General features: G+C 36.9%; 2 protein-coding genes across 2 annotated transcripts; both read right to left on the bottom strand.

Annotated features, from left to right (window-relative positions):
- Window positions 1–1,388: 1,388 nt before the first annotated feature.
- LOC110867895 (repressor of RNA polymerase III transcription MAF1 homolog) lies at window positions 1,389–6,735 on the bottom strand. Its single transcript, XM_022116951.2, has 11 exons — window positions 6,659–6,735; window positions 5,062–5,168; window positions 4,885–4,955; window positions 4,750–4,799; window positions 4,327–4,400; window positions 4,179–4,241; window positions 2,721–2,808; window positions 2,511–2,573; window positions 2,354–2,433; window positions 2,198–2,269; window positions 1,389–1,825 (listed from the first exon to the last, which is right to left on the bottom strand). The coding sequence occupies exons 2-11, from the start codon at window positions 5,091–5,093 to the stop codon at window positions 1,744–1,746; spliced, it is 675 nt and encodes a 224-aa protein (XP_021972643.1). The 5' UTR covers window positions 5,094–5,168; window positions 6,659–6,735; the 3' UTR covers window positions 1,389–1,743.
- A 5,190-nt stretch (window positions 6,736–11,925) lies between these two features.
- LOC110867894 (berberine bridge enzyme-like 21) lies at window positions 11,926–14,617 on the bottom strand. Its single transcript, XM_022116950.2, has 2 exons — window positions 12,765–14,617; window positions 11,926–12,408 (listed from the first exon to the last, which is right to left on the bottom strand). Exons 1-2 carry the CDS (start codon window positions 14,362–14,364, stop codon window positions 12,317–12,319), a joined length of 1,692 nt encoding a protein of 563 aa, XP_021972642.1. The 5' UTR covers window positions 14,365–14,617; the 3' UTR covers window positions 11,926–12,316.
- Between the last annotated feature and the right edge of the window lie 445 nt (window positions 14,618–15,062).

The following is a 15,062-nucleotide window of genomic DNA, read 5'->3' as shown; positions in this document are numbered from 1 at the left end:
GTTATTTACTCCAGACACGTCCGGATCTCGCTTATTCAGTTGGCATGGTTAGTCGGTACATGCAAACTCCAAGACAGAGTCATGTGATAGCTATTAAACAAATACTCCGATATTTGAAGGGAACCGCGAGCTACGGGATTACTTATCCGAGAAAAGCTGAAGGTGTGTTATGCGGCTATAGTGATAGCAGTCACAACATTGATGATGATGATGGTCGGAGTACAATGGGACACGTGTTTTATTATGGTTCTGCACCAATTACTTGGTGTTCGCAGAAACAGAGTACAGTGGCATTATCATCATGTGAAGCTGAATACATGGCAGCTAGTTCAGCAGCTTGTCAGGCTATTTGGTTACGAGAATTGATAAGTGAAGTTACTGGAAGACAACCGCAAAAAGTGATGTTAAAAGTGGATAATACTTCAGCGATTGCCTTAGTAACAAATCCGGTGTTCCATAATCGAAGCAAGCCTATAAAATCCCGATTTCACTTTATTCGGGAGTGTGTTGAAAACAACGAAGTGGTCGTTGAGCATGTATCTGGCAGCGAGCAAAGAGCGGATATACTGACGAAGGTATTGGCGAAAATCAAGTTCAAGGAGATGCGGGATCTACTTGGCGTTGGAAATTCAGGGGGTGAATGTTGGGAATTCCTAGTCTAATCTGTGGCTTACATGCGTGAAGGATGGCTAGGAGGATTGCTTGGAGTGCAAGACAAGCAATAAACCATATATTAATTAATTAGTGGATTGTTATCTAAGTATCCTATACATGTTGGGTTAGGATGTGTATTAGATAAATATCATGTAATTAATTAATAGGAGTCCTAGTTATAGTCTAACGCGTTTAGGTTAGCTATATATACCAATCTAATTGGTAGGGATTGTAATTTTTCAAAGGTTTTGAGTTAAGTTTCCTTGATAATAAACATTGGGTGTTAGCCAATTACTGTTCATAACTTCAGATTATTAACTAATCTGGTACCAATTCTCTTTAATTGGTATCAGAGCGGATTAAATCAACCGTTCAAGGGACCTGCGAAGATCAACAAACCTGCGAAACAAGGGGTTCTTGTTGATTGATACCTGCAACTCGGAGCTGCAACAGTGACGACAGAACCTGTGTAATAGACTGACCTACGAACAAGGGGCTGTCGATTGAGGGGTTTTGTTTGAAGTCTGCGATTGGAAGCTTGCTCGCCGGAATCGATATACGTCACTGGAGTTGCAACAAGAACAACAGCAAACAGAGAGAAGATTTGGAGCGTGTGCGTTTGGGGAAAATCGATTGCTTTTGCGTTTATTGAAAAAAGCAATTAATTTTGTTTTCTTTCTTTTACTCGTACGTACAGTACCAATTTACTTCCACCAATTTTTTTAGAAAGAGCATTAACATAATCATGGGCATTAACATAACAAAGACAATAGAAGCAGTCAAGCAGCGATACAAACATGTGTGATTGTGTGAACCCAACCCACAACCACGACACATTTAACACTCTCACCCAAGTGATCTTACAAGTAGGTTAAACAACCGTTTAATAAACGGTAGAATCACCAAACAAAAGAGTCAAAATAAAATGTACGAAACAGCTGTTAACCAACATAGACAAATGTGAAGCAGCAAAAAGACGATGCATCCCTTCACAATCTAAGGCATCTATTATCTAGTTGATTTATTAGCGACGCCTGCCAATTTGTACACTACCAACACTTGGATCCTATTAACATGGTATGTACAACATCACATGTCCATCTCATCGAATATTTCACCATCTTCTTCGTAGTAAAATCCATCCGTAGGAAAACCGTCGCTCACCAAATTGCTGCAACAGAAATAAACCTATGTAATAATCCTCAACTATATAACCCAATGTCCTAATCACGACCCGTTTAGTATCTCAATTAGGTCAAATAATACATTTTAACTCGATATTAGATTATCATTGTAACAATAATGCTGTCTAATTAGTATTAAAGCATTACCTTTTTAGAAAATATATACAAAAAGGACAGCAAGGGTTCATGTTTCAACTCAAGCTGGTCCTTTTCAACCCGTAATGGAGAATAGACCGTTCCAAACAGACCCGTTTGACCCGTTACCCAACCCGGCCATCAAGCCACTTCTTTAACATACTAGCACCAAGAGTTATTTACAACATTTCAATAAATGATAAAAAATGTGTTTTCTGAATTACCTTAAACAGCTGAAACGGAAGCTCACAACACGCTTGAGCTTTCTATTGTAAAAGAAGAAGTTGTATGACCATCTGCAAGAATATAGAAATCAGATATCGACGACAGGACGTGACAAAATATACACATTGGTAAAAAAAACATAAATATTCTCTTACAAAGCTCCTTTTTCTATGAAAGGGTCAGCATCAGAGTTCGGGTCATAGCTATAGACTTCACAGTCTGCTAGATTGATAACCTGAAATTTCATAATCAGGATCGATATCAACCAACACGCACCTGAGGATACTAGATGGTTTTAAACTATTATATTACCTCGTCTAAAGTTTTGTATAAGGTTTCCAGTAAGGTACCGTCTTCATCTGTCTCGTTCCATACCTGAATTGCGTAAAAGCAAAGAACTCAATAGATATATTAACATGTATGCATAAGTCAAAACTTTATAACACTCCTTCGATTGCGGAGCTTCTAGAAGGTCTGATTCTTTATGCATAGATGATAATATATTTTAGTATATGGCAATACCTTGGATGCATCAGACATGTAGCTTTGAAACAGTTGCTTAAAACCTTCCCAGGTTCCTTCTGTGAAAAACTGGTGAGCTTTCACTGCACTGATATACAACATGTTGACAATATAATGGATTACCAAACAACACATATTATACACCTAAAAAGTATCCCAGAGGCTCCACACTCACTATTCATTACAAAGTAACAAACATAACAAGTCAAAATAAAAAATAAAAAAAAAAAAAATGTTGCCAAGTAGAACGGAAAAATGGGCAGGTTTGAGTAGCGGGTGGGTCGAAACGGTTTCTGGTGAAATGGGTAAATTTGGTATTAAAAACTTTCCGTTTTAAATTCTTTTTTTCGTACGTCAAATATGGTTACAAGATTTATATTGTTCCAATGATTTAAACGTTTTAGAAGGTATTATGCATTAAAAAATACAGATTGAGCGACTTTTGACCTGTTTCCTCTTGAGCTTTTTTTTATAATTCTACCTGTTCTGATTATAATAAAAATAACCCAAATCAACCCATTCAAGAGAAATGTGTTGAAACTTCTATCTCTATTCAAAATCTGACAATCTGTTTCCACTATGTTCAATAAAAATCGAAGCATCAGTATGACAATTAGGCCTGTAAATGAACCGAACAAACACGAACAGAGGCATGTTCGAGTTCGTTCATTAACGTTAACTGAACACGCACACGAACATATAATCGAACACATTTTTTGTTCATGTTCATTTATTAAGAAAAAATGGGCATGTTCGTGTTCATTTATGTTCGTACGTTTAAGACCTAAACGAACAATTCACGAACATAAATGAACATTATTTAACAAACAATAAACAACACAAATGAACATAATTGAAGAAACGTAAATGAAGACAACTAAACATAAAAAAACATAAAGTATTTTTTTTAATATAAATTAGTGATTAATTACGATAAATCCCATTGGAAAACCTAGTTATTAATAACTAGTTAGAAAGTTCCTTTTCCGTTTAAAATTTATATAAATATAACTACTTATGTATTTAAAAAACAAACATAAATGAACGGACATAAACAAACGTAAATAAACGAACATAAAAGAACTTCCCGCCGAACAATTTCACGAATAGTTCATGAATGTTCGGTTCGGTTACAAGCCTAATGACAGTATATCATACTTTCAAACACAAGTTACACGAGGCAGCCACCATGTCACTCATAGACATAATATGTAAGAGTTCTATAACATATTAACATGTTGTATTAATATGCTTTGGGAAATGGAGAGAATTGAACTCTCAGCTCCACACAGAGCAACAGTTCAAAACTGTCTGTCGAACCATCTGACAACACTCCCAACGCCATTAAAGAAGGATTATGTAGTGGGTTGCCATGTCGCCAATGAAGCTGACAGTGTCATTACCCATAACCCTCTTTCGATGAACGCCATGAAATATCAAACGTTAAACTAAAGTTACCTGAAATCGTAGTCTGGGTACATCTGCGATAACGTGAGAATAAGATAGATCAACGTCTTTCGGCTGGAATAAATATGAAAAAAAAAACTAAATCAGACTCAATGTTGCTACACCTAAGTTTATCCAAGTATCAATGTAGCATAATCACCTGGATCTACTAGAAAGATATTCAACCGGTGAGGAGGATCCAACATCAGGAGAGTTCCCAATATAATCAAGCATCTAACTTGAACGGAATTCCGACAATTTTGCAACAGAAATCAGATCATAGACTCACGGAAAGATATACAAAAAAATATCATTATCAACAGTGGCGAAGCTTGACCCGAATGACGGGGGGGGGGGGGGGGGGGGGGGGTCGAAATGTGTATACCCAAAAATTTCTATAGAATCGGGGGGCCAAAAACATATATACCCAAAAAATTCTATACAAAAACTACATATATAACACTACTAAGCGAAGCCCCCCCCCCCCCCCCCCGGGGGGGCCCCTTCTATACTTTGCCCCTGATTATCAATGATTATTATTTTACTAGAACAAAGTGTGATAGCAAAAATTCAGATATGATACCTCATTTTCCAAGCTGAGAGATAGCCTTTTATCTGTTCCAGTATGCTTACCTAATGAAGTACAATAGGAATATTAAAAATTTTAAGTTCTTACATAAGAAACTGATAATTACTACATAACACAGGTTCTACTCACATGAGTAAGCTTCAATGCATCCCTTAATGGTATGCTCTCCGAGATTTAGGTGATCTAGAAAAGCATTTATTCTGTGGAAGAAGAAGCAAAATACTATTTTTGTTTCAATGCCATCTTTCAATGGAATTTGGAAGAAAAAAAGTCGATTATTTGATGAGAACTTTTAGGACAAATTACCGGTCGAAGGGGGTGTATTCCAAGTACTTCATGATGGCTAAAGATGTTTATACAACGAACTTCAATATGCATATGGTACGAAAAGCGCAACCTTAGAATTCCTTGCACTGCAAGAGTAAAATTAGAAGACATTCAGAATCAAGTAACTTGAGATCTCCGGAAGCTAACATACATAACCATAGTTTCCTACACGAGATGGAAATTGGAACTCTACACTATTTAAATGATTTGTAATGTAGGTTACAGTCAGTTACATGCTCAATGATATTGTAGCACACATAAAACCTGTAATGCACAATTAGAAGATATGCTAAAACAAGTAAATAGACAATTTATTCAGCTGGTCAACACTCTTCACTCTTAGATACATGACTTAAATTCTCAGTGAAGGCCACAATAAGTTTATAAGATTAGATGATGGAGACAACAGACACCTACATCATCTAATAGTTCTTCGAAGAAAGTTACCTTTTTTTATTTGAACGGCAAACTAACCTACTTCTAAATACTCTTACTTCTAAATACTCCTATATCTGCGCCTCGCAGGATTTGAACTCCTTCAGGTTTATATCCACTTGCACGAATCGTCCTTAAACAACGAAATTACATAGATCTTCCTTTAATGCCAAGGTTTAAAAGAACGGAAACGAATTTCGAGGCGTTTTCCCTTCGCCTCACGAGGCGTAAGCCTCGAGGCGAAACGAGGCGTAAGGCCGAGGCGGTATTAATAAATAAATATAAAAATTATATATATTATAAAAATAATAATAATACTAACTAATTTCATCATCAGATTTATCAAAATCATCAAAAACACACTTAAAAAATACATGAAATGCTTGAAATTGACACAAAAAGTCAAAAACATCAAAAACAACTATCAAAATCCCCTGAGGCGCAACTTTCTTAGCGCCTCAGCCCCTCTGAGGTGCATATACATTAAAAACACCACGAGGCGCGCCTCAGACTCGTTTTTTGGCCGTTTCGCCTGGAGGCGCATGCCTCAAAAGTTTTTTAAAACCATGTTTAATGCTAATATATGTTGTCACACTATCCGTCCTTTCCACTAACTGAAAATAAAAAGTTAAGCTAACTATTTAAAATAATCGAATAGTACATCCAAAAAGTTACAAACATCCTATATCTATATACTAGATATCCACTAGCTGAAATTGAAAATTCTGTCAACTTTCTAAAAATAATCATATACTACTTTCAAAAACTAACAAACATCCTACATGTACACACTAAATGTATCCATTATAAACATTTTAATGCTTATCTTCTAACATATAAATACAACACTTTATCCAGTGACCTTACAATCAAAATTCATCAAATACATTCCTAATAGTTTCTGTATCTAAAATCATATGATCAAACACACAGAATAGTCTAGATCTGATAAAATTAAAGGCCAGAATACCTAAACCTTAAACTTATTCTAGATTATGCAACCAGAACTAATAGATCTACGTAAAATTAAAACAATTCGGATCAAAATTACTGAATCTCTCGAAATACGCATGTAATTACACAAATTATAGTAAGTAAAATCATGTAAAAGGAATTTAATTCATAATAATTTTTCACGTACCAGCAACAATTGCGAAGAGAGAGATAGAGAGAGAAAGAAATTGGTGTGGAAGAAAATATTTGAATATGATCTGTGGATAAGAACAAAGTTAAATAAATGCGGTCTTCATCTAACGGTGGATTGGGTAGGACACGTGGCAAGCCGTCCACGATGGTGGATGTATCCGACGATAGAGGATTATTATGAGATGTGTTGGGATATTCTTTTGAAATCCGTTGGCTAAGGTCATCCGTAGTCATAAAGCCCCTTGTGGGGCGTTATGCGACACGTGTCGTGCCACGTCACACGGGGGCTTTATGGGGCGTTATATCACTAGAGCCCGTAGTCATAAAGCCCCTACCCATCATTACCTAAATATTAATTTTCAATTTTATTAATTAATTATAAAAACCTTAACTGAATTTGATTGATCCATTTTTGAAAAGAAGCATCCATAGCGGCGCCATATCCATAGCGCTGCATCCTTTTTTTTTTGTTCATAGCGCCGGTGGGGGCGGTGTGGGCGGCGCCATAGCGGCGCTATGGCCCTTGGCCGCGCCCCACTACGCAAGACCTAATGTAATGTAGGTCGTTTTTCTAGAGAAATTTCAGGATATGTTTGTAATTTGCGCTTGATAATGGTAATTTGATGAGATTTAGTTAGTATCGATCTGGAAAAGGTCGTAGGCATTTTTGGAGATTTTAATTGTGTAATCAAAATCATAAAAAAATACAGAACGTTTTGGTTGTTTTTGGATTTCAGTATGCTTTTAGAACATGTGTAAGGGTGGAGGAAAATAATGCTTTTATCCTTGCGTTATGTGGTCGTTCATATGGGTGCATAATGTTAAAAGCTAGTTTTTCCCAAGCCCGCGTTGCGGAACAATAAGCCGAATATTTCTCTCTCATAACATGTATGTCTGTATAGAGGGCAAAATCGTAATTATATTTTGAACTAAAGGCGAAATCATAATTTTAAACTGAGAGCAAAATAATAATTTTGAACCGTGGGCAAAAACATAATTTTGAGCTGATGGCAGAATTGTGATTTTAAGGTAGAGGAAAAAACAACATTTTATTGTAAACTGGGGGCAAAGACGTAATTTTAAACGGAGGGCGAAACCGTAATTTAAACTGTGAACAAAATAAAAAAAAAAGAGTTTTTGACTCGAGGGCAAAAGCGTAATTTTGAGATAAGGGCAAAGTTTTAATTTTATTTTAAGCTGAGGGCAAAAACATGATTTTAAACGAATGATGAAAGCGTAATTTTAAACTGAGAATAAAATTAAATTAAAAATGGTATGGTCCAATAGGGAAGTGCCACACAGCTGTGTGGCACTATTCCCCTCAACTTGTTTTTGTATACGTACGGTAATGATAGTGTGCATTATGTTAAAAGTGAGTGTAGTGGGATTTGAAATTTTGTGAGGCATTATAGAATTAAATAAAAACCATAAAAAAATGTTATTGGCCAAAGATTGTGAAAGTGTGCGACATTGGCCAAAAAAATTGAAGGAAGGCGAGGAAAAAAGAACGTTCCAGACAAAACTTTTGTAAAAAACGCCTAGGGGCGGTCTAGGGGCGTGAGGGGGCTTTTTTGGGAAAAACGCCAAAAAACCCCACTACAGATGGTCTTAGATATTTTAAGATTTAGTTTATTTATTAAAGTGATGTTAAAGATAACTGCTAATTAAATGTGAAATGAATGTTTAGTATCCAAGTCAATCAATAAACACGATTGGGTCAATTGGTTGCAAATCAAAATCATTTTCTTTGTACGGATAGCAATGGCAAATAAATCTTTGACCGATTAATTACTCGTAAGAAGGGAAGTTGGCTTAACTCAATCGCATGCACACATTGTAAGATGATGCAAGAAACGACAAACTTGTTCACGGTTTGACCATTTGCAATGGAGAGTTGATGTAAATTAATTTGTGGTGCGAGCTTCATGTAGAGGCTTTCAAACTCGGTTCAAGAGGCGCTACAATTCCCATCAAACCAAGTAAAGAATCCAAATTTAAAAAAAAAAATAGTATAAGTAATTTTCCCAACTACATTTTGGTTCATCTAGTGAGCTCGAAACAAAAAGGCTCTTGACAAAAATGAGAGGAACATACGATTAAATCGATAAAACATCGGGCGAAATGTCATTGATTAGAATGGAAAATTTGATGTAATTTAAACTATATCTTACTATCAGTCTTAAATTTATAGCGGTTTTTTATATCTTTTTTAGCATCTTGTTTTTTATGAAACATTTCGCTGTTAAAAAATTGAGTCAATCAATAACACTTGAAGTGGTTATCAAAAACATAAGTTTGTGATATTCCTTCAAGATGCAAGATTGCATGTTAAGTTGTTGAATCATGTTAGTAGCTTAATGGTTGGGTGGTCTATGGTCCAATGCTTTTAAGGGGAGTTTGGATATCATACTAGTTGTTTCTTTTTGCATTTTATTGCACAAATAATTAGTTTTGAGAATGTTTGGAATTGTTATCTATAAGAAGTTAATCTTAAATTAAGAACATAAATATCTAAGATAAGTTATAGATAATTATGGTGAATTACTTATTGTGTATTTAAATTAGTGGTTTTATTAGATAGGTTTAACTAGTTGGTTAGTTTATTTAGTTAAACAGAGTTTGAGTCGAGTTAGTACTAGAATGAGTTTTAGTAAATAGAGGGTTAGAGTCATTGTAATTAGTGTGCTTTCATTAATAAAAGAGTTGAACAATTCATTCAATCTCGTGTTTTTTGTGTTTGATCAAGGGTCTGATTTCCAACACACCACTTAGGGTTCATATTTGGGTTGACTTTGTTGAAAATGATGTGAAGCCAACAATGGGTTAGATTTTTTTTAACAACCAAACGAGACATTTATTCCACCGAACAAGCCTCCCAAAAGCAAGGAGCTAAACAAAGGCTGGACACCCAACAGGACAAACAGTTACCCCCAGCAAAACATAGAAAAAAACAAACAGAAAAAGCAAAACATACCCACCCCATATGAAGCAACTACACCAGGCAAACTAACCAAAATCTAAATTTGAAAAAGAGGACCAGTTAACAATATCTACACCCCTGATCTTCGATCTCTTAAGCACCCACCATAAAGTGTTCTCCTTGATATCTTGGAACATTTTAGATTGGGATGTATTAGAGCCTTTAAACACCTTATCGTTTCTCCTTAGCCAAAGCCTCCATATCGTCATAAAAAAAACTGCTTGAATCACCTTTGTTTTTTTGCCTGACCCACCTTGGTTTAGCGAAAATTCTAAGACCTGCTGCAGGGATTCAAACCGAGCAGGAATTGAGACCTTAAGCCACATACAAATCTGCCACCACAAGGATCTCGCCACAGAACAAGAAGCGAAAAGATGGTCCACTGTTTCCAAACAAGTTCCGCAACCCACGCAACTACCATCCCCGAATACTATGCCTCTGTCTGCTAACGCCCCTGCTGTTGGGATCCTATTATTGACAGCCCTCCATACAAAGTAGTTTATTTTAGGAGTTGCAATATTGTTCCATCTAAAACCCCCTATAGGCTGAGCGACATTATTATACCTGAAGCATTCTTCGGTAAGGTTTAAGGAACAACATAAGAAGTTAAGACACGTAGGATCATAAAGTTTAAATTTTACAATCAAGTAATGTGTTACAGCCAAACTAAGATCAACTAGTTTAGATATAATTATCATAGTTCTCATAGTTTAATGGAGCTAAATGCATATACTCTAAGGTGAAGTTATTCTATAAAGGCTTCTAATTGTAAGAAGTGTAAGAAGTATTTATAGAGTGATAAATGTCCAATAACCTAAAATTAAACCCACTACATCACCACCCAAAACCTAAACACCCGCCCCCACCCCACCAACACCCAAAAACCTAAACCCCCCCCCCTCAAAAAAAAAAAAAAAAAAAAAAAAAAAACTATACCTCACCAAAAAAACCCCCAAAAAACCTAACTCCCCACCCCCACCCCAAAAACCTAAAAAAAACCCTACCCCCCCCCCCCCTCCCCCACCCCACCCCCCAAAAAACCTAAAAAAACCTAACCCCTCACCCCCCACCCCCAAAAAAACCTAAAAAACTCTAAAAAAAAAAAAAAACTAAACACCCACCCCTACCCCACCACCACCCAAAAACCTAAACCCCCACCCCCAACCCCTCGGCAAAAAATTTTTTTTTTTTTTTTTTTTGGTGGGTGGGGGTGAGGGTTTAGGTTTTTGGGTGGTGGTGGATGTTTAAGTTTTTTTTTTTTTTTTTTTTTTTTTTTTTGTAGTGGGTTTTTTAGGAGCCTTTGTACCCTTCTTACAATTAGAAGCCTTTGTATTTGATCCTAATCCTACTCTTATGATGTAATTCTATTACAAGTCTTGATCAGCAAGACCCTCAGCACGGACGCTGCCCCAAATCCCCACTATGTGGGCGCTGCTTTGAACCCACAGTTTTTTCCTAAAATTAGAATAGTCTTGAACAAGTGTTTACTTCAACCTACTTACTTGCATAAAAATATGTAGTAACTTCCCATTTGGTCTTTAAGTACATCCAGTTAATCAAAATAGTTTGATGACACTACAATCACCAACATACCCTTAGTAGTTAGTATAAAAGATTAAAAAAGAGATCTGAATGTAAATTCAGGGACTCTAGTAATAGTGTTATAGATATTTCGTTTAAGGTTCATTTCGGACGTTCTTGTACCTGTATGTGAAGTTCAATGATAAAATTGTTCCTTTGTTCTTGTGTTCTCATATTTTTGTGTTGATTAATTTCAATTTGATGATATATTCTAGCAAGGCTTTTTCTAGTATGCTCACCTTTAAGAGTTAGATATGTCCAGATGTCTATGTGAAATATGCCACTAGATGAGCTTTATCTTTCCTCTTTTCATCTTTAAATTCATAGTATTCTTTTCTATTTCTCAACTTAGGCTGACATGTGTAAAGTGTTTATAATTATGATCTTCTTTTGGATATATCTGATATCTTTTAGAACAAAGAAACACAAAGTACCTAATGTTACACCACCTAAATACTATCCCCATGTGATTGAAGGGAATTCACCAGTGTGATATATCACATATGGCTAAGTGCAGCAATTCAAGCAAGTGTAAACAACACCACCTACCGGCAGCTATTGCTGCAGTGGCGGAGCTATCCCAAAATTAAGGGGTTAGGTAATCTAATGACTAATCTAATGCATCAACACAATCTACAAATACAACCGTATAAGCATGAACTGCCAAGAGACCCAAAAAAGTCTCAGACATTAGACTGAACTAGAGGTGACTGGTCAAAGTCACAATCAAATAACTTTGCGCTGTAAATAAATCACTTATTACAATCAAATAAGTTGCAAATATCCAACGGGTGACTTAAATTCTTGTCGAACCAATCACAAGTCAAAACATCAACAAGAACAACAACCTTACCCACCCAGACGATAAAGAGGTTGCTGCTTCTAGGAAGACCCTCCTATAAAGAGGTTGCTCCTTCTAGGAAGACACCCCTATACGCCTATGCGAGAGGACGTGGTAAACCATACTTTTATCCGAGATGATGACAGAGACCAGCAAGGCCGAGACCCCAGCTTTAAAATCATATCTGGACAATCACGAAACAAAACAAAAGGACTTTTATGACGATGATCGCGGCCACACACTCAAAATCATCACAAGAAGATCTTGTACAAGTACAACCATGGCAACAACAGTTGAATGTTTGTTGTCTTTCTCGCATCCCCACCGTAACTACCTGAAGGGGCTGTACACAATCAAACCCAAAAAAGTCATATCATTGATTATTCAAAAGCATATTGTACCTACCATGTATATCTATTTATCAAATATATCATTAATTATAAAACACCAAAAATTCATTATAAAATCTATTAATATAAAGTACAAATAATCATGCGTGGCGTACACCCGCTTAAGCATTGGGTGCTTCGAACAAAGATTCCTTTTTATCACACAAACAAAGTAGAAAAGATTCGTTTTATAGTTTTACTTGTTCGGTGTGTCTAAACGTACACTCTATACCGAACATGTCCTCCCAAGTTTATGAGAGAAGGGGTACGTTTAACATCACCCTTTACTTCATCATCTTCCGAGACTTGCCTGAGGATTTTCCGGGAGATGTCGGGATACTCTGCTCGTTTCTGAAGAAGTTATCGGGATCAACCGCGGTCTTTATCTTCACCAATCTTTCGAAATTCCCCATGAAATACTTCTCCCCATAAACCTCACCTTCACTATAACTGTTCTTGCTCATCACGCCGATATCAAGATCCCGGTAATTCAAAAACGCGCCTCTCGGATTCTTCGACACAAACGGTGTCATAAACTCATACATCACCCGACTCTGATTCAAATAATTCGCTTCCAATACCGGATCCGCATCGTTCCAATTAACCGAATACTGAATCTTGAAAAGATTCCCAGCGCGGTGAGGGAACGGGGTTGCATCCGCCGCAATCTCATACATCCTTCCACCATAAAGATTAAACACGAACCCAATTTTACCCAATTCAACAAGCTTGTTGAAAATAGATGTCATCCCGGATGTTGAAATCGGTTTTTGAACATAATCCGACTTCCTTTTCCCGAAGTTAACTTTGTCCGAATGTCGATCCAACAGGATCTCCGGCTTAGTCGTGTTCACATCGAAGTTAGCCCAGTAGAGTACTGACTGAATCCAACTCACTTCAATACAATCTTCCCTTTTCAAACCCAATTCTGGAAAGTTTTTATCCATTAACTCCACCAATTTGTTCTTATCACCCAAATAATGAGCAATAAACGTAGCCCGACCCGTTTTTTTCTTGTTAACCGTAACCGGTTGCAACAAAATTCTTATAAACAAATCATCATCAATATTAGGCATAACCTCCTGCCATTTCGAAACAAGCGCAGCCGCGTTTTCCGCCTGCGTTTTCATTATCCGAAACACAGTGTTCACCACAGGCACAGGAACTAACGTAACCGTATACGACAATATAACGCCAAAACTACCACCGCCACCTCCGCGTATCGCCCAGTAAAGATCCTCCCCACCCGACTTCCTATCCAAAACCCGACCGTTACTATCCACAATCCGGAAATCAATCACGTGATCAACAGACAGTCCGTACTTACGGAGCATTGTACCGTACCCGCCCCCGCTTAAATGTCCGCCGACACCAACTGTCGGACAGACACCTGCGGGGAACCCGTGGACTTTACTTTTTTCGTAAATACGATAGTACAGTTCCCCCAGCTGTGCTCCAGCCCCAACTACAGCTGTCTCGTTTTCAATATTAACATCAATGTTTCTAAAGTTGAACATGTCAAGGATGATAAAGTTGGGTTCGGACGAGACGTACGAGATTCCCTCGTAGTCATGACCCCCGCTCCGAATCTTAATCTGGACCCCGATTTTCTTGGCGCAGATAACCGTGGCCTGGACTTGAGATTCGGTAGCGGGGGTTACAATAACCAACGGTTTAGGGGTTGAGGAACTGTTAAACCGTTGGTTTTTTATGTAGTCTTGGAGAAGGGTTGTATATGAGGTCGAGTTCACCGTCGAGCTGTATACGACTGCGGAGAGTTCGTCTACAGACTCGGGTGAGTTCAACGGGAGGCATTGGAGAAATGATTGGTAAATTGAATTGGGGGTTTGGGCTAAGGTTGAAAAGGGGGAGAGTAAAAGAGTTAGGAGTAAGGGAAGAATAGGATTCATTATTGGTGGATTAGGGTAAGATTGATGATGGAAATGGGAAAGATATTTATAGGGTAAGTGGGTGTTTGTGCGTTACAAGAGTCTTAAGACTTTTTTGTCGCAACCACATGGGGTGGGTTTAAAGGTTTTTGAGGTGGGTGGTGAAACGTGGAAGCTTCGTGATTGCAAACTAGAAAACGGTTGCCGGCAAGCAACACAGGGAAGACACTGTTTTGGAAAAAAATTCTATGGAAATCACGGATTGAGTGATTGACCGATTCAATGGAAGTCTATCTAGCATATCTTTTTATAATGTGTTTAGTATTTGTCGTATTATTACTACTTTGTTTATTTTAGTAAACCATTAATTTGTAAATAAATACTAGTGGAAATGGAAATGGAAAAAAATAATCCGTATAGCGGAAACATTAATATAATAAAAAATAAAAAGATTAATTTACATTAAACATTAGTTGAATTACACAAGTTAGATATTTAAAAGAATATCAACATGTTTTATACATTACTTAAAAACCATAAAAATGAATCTGATACCAATATCAAACTTATTTTGTCGGTATTTAGGCAATAGAATGTTGTTTATACGATTTCATCACTCGGTATATCGTTTTCAATAATATTTATATTATAATGTAAACGTAAATTGTATCAGTACTGTTACTAAAAATACTGAAACTGAAAATGAGCAAAAATGGAAA

This window comes from Helianthus annuus, chromosome 12, assembly GCF_002127325.2.
Source record: "Helianthus annuus cultivar XRQ/B chromosome 12, HanXRQr2.0-SUNRISE, whole genome shotgun sequence".
Classification (NCBI taxonomy): Eukaryota; Viridiplantae; Streptophyta; class Magnoliopsida; order Asterales; family Asteraceae; genus Helianthus; species Helianthus annuus.
The sequence above is the reverse complement of the archived record's forward strand: the minus strand, read 5'-3'. Positions and strand labels throughout refer to the sequence as shown.